The sequence below is a fragment of the Mus pahari genome, chromosome 8 (assembly GCF_900095145.1).
Source record: "Mus pahari chromosome 8, PAHARI_EIJ_v1.1, whole genome shotgun sequence".
Taxonomy (NCBI): Eukaryota; Metazoa; Chordata; class Mammalia; order Rodentia; family Muridae; genus Mus; species Mus pahari.
In genome coordinates, this window is record NC_034597.1 from 22,777,869 (window position 1) to 22,786,486 (window position 8,618).

The following is an 8,618-nucleotide window of genomic DNA, read 5'->3' on the forward strand; positions in this document are numbered from 1 at the left end:
TGGAAAGCGAGTACCATTTCCAGCATCTTGTCCTTTGACCTCCACGTGTGCACCATGATGTGTGCACCACCCACGTGTATACATATAACTAAGCAAGTGCAACTTTAAAAACCTTGCCAAAACCTTTGAGGCCTAGGTTCTTTCACCTGTTTGACAACTGTACTTTATTCCTGGGTTAAGTTAAGGTGTATGTGTGTTGGGGGAGAATCACTAAGAGTCAACGTTGCTCACTGTCAGACATGCCACTAAACTAGATTTAAATATTCCAAACTTTGCAGCCTAGTTTTGCTTTGTAAAAATCTGGGGTGTGGGCTAGAAACAAGGCTCTGTAGCACTCTGTCTGCTCTCCCAGAGACCCCAGGACCTGCACCCACCTGGTGGAACTATCTGTAATGCCAGTCCCATGGGGATCCAGTGCCCTCTTCTGGCCTCTGGAGCACTAGGCATGCACGTGGTATGTAACATTAATGAAGACAAGCCACCATACACATAAGCTGATTATGTTCTTTAATAAATTAAAGAATCTTGTAACATTGTGGAACACCGTTTGGGTATATGCCCAGGAGTGGTACAGCTGAGTCTTCAGGTAGAACCATTCCCAGGTTTCTGAGGAACCGCCAGATTGATTTCCAGAGTGGTTGTACCAGTTTTCAATCCCACCAGCAATGGAGGAGTGTTCCTCTTTCTCCACATCCTCGCCAGCATCTGCTGTCACCTGAGTTTTTGATCTTAGCCATTCTGACTGATGTGAGGTGGATCTCAGGGTCGTTTTGATTTGCATTTCCCTGATGACTAAGGATGTTGAACATTTCTTTAAGCGCTTCTTGGCATTCAAGATTCTTCTATTGAGAATTCTGTTTAGCTCTGTAACACCCTCCCCCCTCTTTTCTTTTAAAGATTTACTTTATGTATGTAAGTACAGTATTGCTGTCTTTGACACACACCAGAAGAGGTTATTAGATCCCATTACAGATGGTTGTGAGCCACCATGTGATTGCTGGGAATTGAACTCAGGACCTCTGGAAGAGCAGTCAGTGCTCTTAACAGTTGGGCCATCTCTCCACCTCCTGTATCCCATTTTGAAAATAGGGATATTTGGTTTTTTGGAATATAACTTCTTGAGTTCTTTATATATTGTGGATATTAGCTGTAGGCATATATTTTTCACAGCCTACTTTAATAAGGGTTCAACCTCCCCTCTAGCCCACCTGCCAAGATAGAGTGGAAAAGAAAGGTTATCAGGATATGGGGGGAGTAAACCTGTTTTAGAAATAGTTCTTTGGGGCAATTTCAACCTTTATTTTTCTCAGTCCAATCCACTATCAAACACCAAACATGAATCAGCAGCTGCAGACCAGTCCACTCAGCAGACACCACACACGAATCAGCAAGGGCAGTTCAATCTAAAAGAAAACAACACAAGGCTTGTCAACAGGCAGCATGAAATTGCAGGAACCTTACGAGTTCATTGATGAGTTTCTTTCTATGAAGTCACCACAAGTGAACCTCAGCAACATAGTGTAAGGTGATCCAATACATGCATACAGTCATCTAAGAATATTGAGGTGGAGCAGAGCAAAGCAATGCTTGAGCTCCTACTGCCCATGGAGTCATACCTATATTCCTTCTGAATATCATGCATCCTTTCACATGTTTGCTATAGCAAAATATCCTTTCACCTATGTGCCCTAGAAAAACATCACTTGACATAACTGACTTTCTAAGGAAACCAGAAGTTTCCACTTCTATTAGCTCTCTATAGGATGTAGGGTTGGTGAAGATCTTTCCCCAATCCGTAGGCTGCTGTTTTGTCCTATTGACAATGTTCTTTGCCTTACAGAAGCTTTTCAGTTTCAAGAGGTCCCATTTATCAATTGTTATCTTAGAGCCTGAACCACTGGAGTTCTGTTCAGGAAAATTTTTCCTGTGTCAATGCATTCAAGGCAATTTCCCATGTTTCTTCTATTAGATTCAGTGTATCTGGTTTTATGTTGAGGTCCTTGATCCACTTGGACTTGAGCTTTGTGCAAGGTGATGAGTATAGACCAATTTGCATTCTACATGCAGAAGACTAATAGTTAGAACAGCACCATTTGTTGAAGATGCTTTCTTTTTTCCACTGTATAATTTTGGCTTCTTTGTCAAAGATTGAGTGTCTGTAGGTGTGTGGGTTTATTTCTTGGGTCTTTGATTCCATTCCATTGATCAGTCTGTTTGTCTCTGTACCAATGCCATGCGGTTTATAGCACTATTTTTCTGTAGTACATCTGGAGGTCAGGGATGGTGATTCTTCCAGAAGTTCTTTATCATAATATTCATAATGTTATTCATAATAGCCAGAAACTGGAAGCAACCCAGATAACCTTCAGCTAAAGAATGGCTACAGAAAATGTGCTTCACTTACACAATGAAACACTATTCAGCTATTAAAAACAAAGACATCATGAATTTTGCAGCCAAGTGGATGGAACTAGAAAATATCATCCTGAGTGAGGTAACCCAGACCCAAAAGGACATGCATGGTATGTACTCACTGGTAAGTGGATATTAGCCATGAAGTATTATAGGATAACCATGCTCCAACTCACAGACTGTATGAAGCTTAACAAGAAGGAAGGCCCAAGTAAAGATGCTTCAATCCCACTTAGAAGGGGGAACAAAATAATCATGGGAGGCAGATACAGAGAGGGACCTGGGTGGGATAGGGGAGTAGGAAGGGGAAAAGGGGGGTAGGGTTAGGTATGGAGGGGAGTCAAGAGAAATGGCCAGAGGGCCAGGAGAATGAATGAGAATATGCAGTTGCTGTGGGTGGGGGTGGGGGTGACCTCTAGAAGGTCCCAGAGACTTGAGATGGGAAGGTTTCTAGGATTCAATGTGGGTAACCTTAGCCAAAGTGCCTGATAATGGGGATATGGAACCCGAAGAGACCACCTCCAGTAGTTAGACAGGGCCCCCAGTGGAGGAATGGGGACAACCCACCTTCAAATTTTTCAACCCAAAACTGTTCCTAAAAGAAATGCAGGGGGCTGGTAAGATGGCTCAGCGGGTAAGAGCACCGACTGCTCTTCCAAAGGTCCTGAGTTCAAATCCCAGCAACCATACGGTGGCTCACAACCATCCGTAACAAGATCTGATGTCTCTTCTGGAGTGTCTGAAGTCAGCTACAGTGTACTTACATATAATAAATAAATAAATCTTAAAAAAAAAAAAAGAAATGCAGGGACAGCCGGGCGTGGTGATACACACCTTTAATCCCAGCACTCAGGAGGCAGAGGCAAGCGGATTTCTGAGTTCGAGGCCAGCCTGGTCTACAAAGTGAGTTCCAGGATAGCCAGGGCTATACAGAGAAACCCTGTCTCGAAAAACCAAAAAGAAAAGAGAAAAAAGAAATGCAGGGACAAAAATGAAGCAGAGACTGAATGAATTGTCGACCAGTGACTGGCCCAGCTTAGAATCCATCCCATGGGTGGGCACCAATCCCTGACACTATTACTGATGTTGTGTTGTGCTTGCAGACAGGAGCCTAGCATGGCTGTCCTCTGAGAGGCTGTACCATCAGCTGACTGACTCAGATGCAGACACTCACAGCCAAGCATTGAACTGAGGTTGGGGACCCCTGTGGAAGTTAGGGGAAGGACTGAAGGAGCTGAAGTGGATGGCAACCCCATAGGAAGACCAATAGTGTCAACTAACCTGGACCCTGGGGAGCTCCCAGAGACTAAGCCATCAACAAAGAGCATACACAGGCTGGTCCAAGTTCCCTAGCACACATGTAGCAGAGGACTGCCTTGTCTGGCCTCAGTGGGAGAGGATGTGCCTAATCCTGTAAACTTGATGCTCCAGGGAGGGGGGAGTGCTGGGAGGGGCACCTTCTCAGAGGTGAAGGGGAGGGGGGATGGGAAAAGGACTCTGCAAGGGGGGGGGACGAGGAGGGGCAATGTTTGGGGTGTAAATAGAACTGGGCCAGAATTCCCAGGTCGGCTTCCTTACCACACGGATGTTTCCACTTCCCACTTTATTTTGTCTTCACTAGGCTCAGGCACAAAATCTGAGGTGGCAGTTAGACCTAGAGGGAAAGGACTTCCTGGAAGGGGCTTTGAGCAGCATCCTGGGCTAAGCCAGCACAGGATGCCTTTGGCGGAGGCCAGGGACTGAACTGAGACCTGTGTGATTTCTTATAGGCTTCCATCCTTTACAAATCCATTTCAAGAAAAAACAAAAACAAACCGACCCCCAGAAAACAAACTCTTGTATGCTACCAGGTTTGTTCTTACAATAGCCATCTTTGAACCTCCAAAGAGAGAATACACAGAGCAACTGACAGCAGCAGCAGAAGAGGGCTTCTCTCAGGTTGAAACAGATAGCCCTGAAGGTCAGCCAGCAAGCACAGCTGAGCGCCGAGTCCCCTCTCTCCAGGACTGGGGGATTTATTCTGACTGGACAGAACCACTGTGAATATTGCCCTGCCTCATTCCCACAAGGACCACCTCTCTTTGAGATATGGTTGAGGTTGAAAGGCCCTGGCCAGCCATGTGTTCAGGGTGAGATTCCCACCACCACCTTTCTGCAAGCACAGAAAAGGCTTGCAAGGCATTAACTTCAATCTTGTGTCATAATTTAAAAGTCACATATGGCAGTGCCCAGGAGATGGGTCATTTGACCAACTTAGGGAGTTCCCCATGGTCTACAAAATCAGCTTTGGGCCTCAGTAATCCTCTGTAGCCACTGCTTCCCCACAGGAAACTGGGCCCAGTCCAATGCCCTTTCAGAGATGAAACACAAACTCTGAAGTAGGTATCAACTGTGTTTCTGGAGAAACTGCACTGGGCAGATGGGGAGATAGGTGTTGGCCTTCACTTTCCCCTCCAGGGCCACTGGCCAGTTACAGAGGGCATCCAGTCAGACAAAAAGGGCTGGCAAGATGGCTTAGCAGATAAAGCTTGAGAACACTGTTTATCTTTTTTTTGTTGTTGTTGTTGTTTTGTTTGTTTTTAAGGATTGGGGATTAACTCGAGTAGAGAGTACTTGCCTAGCACTTGTGGGCCTGGGTTCTAAAACAAGACGCTTTCAATCCCAGTAGAGGCCAGCCTGATCTACAGAGTGTATTCCACACTAACCAGGGCTAGTAGTTCTAGTGACACCCCATCTCAATAATAACAAAATTGCTTTTAGATTTATTAATGTATATGAATATGAATTTTGCCTGAATGTATGTTATGTACACCACAAGTGCCTGGTACCAGAGAAAGTCAGATGGAAGTGTTGGATCCCCTGGAGCTGAATTGCAGATGGTTGTGAACTACCAAATGGCTGCTGGGAATTGAACTTGGGTCCTTTCCAAGGTAACCTGAGGTTGACCCCCTGAAACAGAGAGCAGAGCACTAACTCCTAAAAGTTGTCTTATCGTTTACATGTACTGCATCAGCTCCTGCCTTCAGGTTCCTGCCGTATTTTGAGTTCCTATCCTGACTATGGACTACCCTGACTAAGGGACTATGGATGTAGATGCATATGGACTATCCTGACTAAGGGACTATGGGTGTAGATGCATATGGACTACCCTGACTAAGGGACTATGGATGTAGATGCATATGGACTATCCTGACTAAGGGACTATGGGTGTAGATGCATATGGACTACCGTGACTAAGGGACTATGGGTGTAGATGCATATGGACTATCCTGACTAAGGGACTATGGGTGTAGATGCATATGGACTATCCTGACTAAGGGACTATGGGTGTAGATGCATAAACCCTTCCCTCCTACCCTGCTGTTGGTTATGGCATTTCATCATAGCAATAGTAACCCAAAGTAAGACATCCAGAAACAATGGTTTAATTATGCTAAGCTTTTAATATTTTCCTACCATCATTCTCCAGCATGTAAATATCAAATTACTATTTCTTTAAAATTGCATTGTTAGGATGATTTTTAAAATTACTGTTTAGGGGGGCTGGAGAAATGGCTCCGTCTTTAAGAGCACTGGTTGCTGTTTCCCAGGACCTAGGCTTGATTCCCAGCACCCATACGGTGACTCTAGACTCAACTGTGTCTTCAGCCCTAGGGACCTGACAACCCCTGGCCTCCGTGGGAACCACACACGAACATAGTATACAGACATATCTGCAAACAAAACACTTATACACATAAACAAAAATGTATTATTTAAAGGGTCTAGTGCTTAAGAGTGAAGACACAGGCCTTGGGGTCAAATTCTGAGCGTCCGTATAAAAAGGCTGGGCAGGACCGTACAGCACCAACACTGGGAGGTGGGGACTGGGCAGGGGTCTCAGAGCCCAACAAGCTCCAGGTTAGCAAATGACTGTCTCCAGGACAGAAGGTGGAGTCAAAGAGGAAGATGCCATGTCTTCCTCAACTCACACCCGTGCGTTTATTCACCTCTCCCTCCCCCCCCTCACACACACACACACACACACACACACACACACACACACACAAGCTGCTGACTTGAGTTTCTTAAATGTCATTAGTCATTTTGGTTTAGGACTAAGCCAGAATTCCCAACAATTCTTCAAACAGCCACAAACCTGCTCCTATTATGTACTGCACATATTTATGTAGTGTTTTCAGCAAGAACAACAACTGCAGACAAGCTTCAGTAACACATGAGAGGACCAAAGATGCCTGTAGGGAGTTTCAACCACGATTCACTCCTTGGCCTTTTGTGTTGGGGCTGGAGTCTCATGTAGCCCAGCCTGACATCAAACTTGCTATGTAGCCAGGAATGACCTTGACTTTCAGATGAAAACTTTGGTGTGGCATGGTGGTACACACCCTTAATCCCAGCCCTCAAGAAGCTGACCTCTGTGAATCCGGGCCAGCCAGATCTATACAGCAAGTTCCAGGACAGTCAGGACAACATAGACACTGCCTAAAACAAATAACAAACACTCTTTTAAACACTTATTCTGTGTGTGTACATATGGACCATGGTGCTCATATGGCGGTAAGAGAAGTCTGTAGGAACTGATTCTCTCCTTCCACAGTGTGGGCTCTTAAGTATTGAACTGGGGCAGCAGGCTTCCTGGCAACTGCCTGTATCTGCTGAGCCACATTACTGGCTCTCAACTTATTTTTTTGTGTGTATTTCTATACACGATGCATGTACACACATCTTCTATGAGTATTAGGACTCAGTGGGAGGTAGGATAAGCTCTAGGGTTAGACTTTTACTCTGCACCAGGTTATCTCTGCTCTGTGTGGTTACATACACCTGGCTAGGTGGCCCTCACACTTCTGAGAACGTTTCCGTCCCCACCTCCCACTGCCAGGATTACAGATGTATGCCACTCCCAGCTATAGGCAGATTCGTGGGACTCAACTTAGGTCCTCACTTGCCTAACTGGCACTTGCTGTCTCCTCAGCTCCAGCACTGTAACGTCGTTCTGCCTTTATCCTTCAAGGGCTGGGATTATGGGTGACACCACACCTGGTTAACTCAGTGCTGGGATGTAACGTAGGCAAGCATTCTACCAACTGAGCTACAGCCAGTCTGAACCCAAGATTTAATTCCTTATGTAAAAATAAACAAGCACATCCACCCGATTAGTGTGCACACTTGCTTTAGTCTTTAGTAAGTGGTAAGTCTGTATGCATACAAAGAACTGTCTTAAATTTGTCATCAGCAGATGCTGGACCTGTGACCTGTTCATGCATCTCTCATCGGCTCCCGTGCTTCCCTTCGTGGAGATGGGACTCGTAAAACACAACTAAACCACAAGACTTTCCTTTCAGGACTTACAATTCTGTTTTTCTACAGTGTGCGAACAAATTCACTTTATTTACTTAATTGTGCACATGTGAGGTCAGAAAACAATTCTCATGGGCTCTCACTCTCCACCTCTCTGAAGCCAGGTCTCTTAGGTCTCCCACATTGTGTACTTCAGGTTAACCACTCCTGAGGCTTCAAGATGATTCTTCCGTCTTTGCTTCTCTTCTTGAGGTAGGAGTACTAGGATAAATTCAAATTGCCAAACCTGGATTTTTTTTTTTCTTTTGTAATTTGGGTGTTTGCCTGCATGTATGTCTGTGCACCACTTGCAGAGGCCAGAAGGCGGCACTCAATACCCTGGAACTGGAATTACTGATGGATGTGAGCTGCCATGTGGGTGCTGGAAACTGAACCCAGGCACCTCCGGTGAGCCATCTCTCCTGCTCAATTTAAATGTAACCTCTTTTCTAGACAGATTGCTGATCCACCCAGGTTGCTAAGCTTGCACAGCTTTACCTGCTGAGCCAACTCCCCAGTCTTCACTTGTTCTCAGTACAAAAATAACACACGCAATTTTTAAAAATTCAGAATATAAAAAAATACAAAACAGTTTAACATCCTTTTCTTCAAAGTGAAGCAGAGACGGTGGTAGGGGCTGGATCCTTCGGAGGCTTCCGGAACTTGCTCTGAAGGAAAACTCGAGGCACACACAGGCCCTCTTTTTTATTCACTGTCTCTCGAAACACATACTCATTCACCACTTCTTCATAACCTGCATCCACAAAGAGCTGGGCCAGGAATTCTAGAAAGCAAGCAGAATGAGTTGTGAGGGCTGACATGGCTGGAAGGATTGTCTGTTTCTGTAATGAAAACTTCAATGCTAA

The 8,618-nt window shown here is 45.1% G+C and overlaps 1 protein-coding gene across 4 annotated transcripts in view; it reads right to left on the minus strand.

The window, feature by feature from the left end:
• Positions 1-507: 507 nt before the first annotated feature.
• Positions 508-8,618, minus strand: part of Mettl6 (methyltransferase like 6) — a 24,286-nt gene continuing 16,175 nt past the window's right edge. For 2 of the 4 annotated variants that reach the window (XM_021203524.2, XM_029541675.1), the window contains one exon: positions 8,115-8,536. In XM_021203524.2, coding sequence (XP_021059183.1) covers positions 8,361-8,536 — 176 coding nt within the window. In that variant the 3' untranslated portion in view covers positions 8,115-8,360. Of the gene's footprint in view, positions 2,370-8,114; positions 8,537-8,618 lie in introns of those variants that run through there. The other 2 variants (XM_021203523.2, XM_021203525.2) reach the window with 2 other exon arrangements.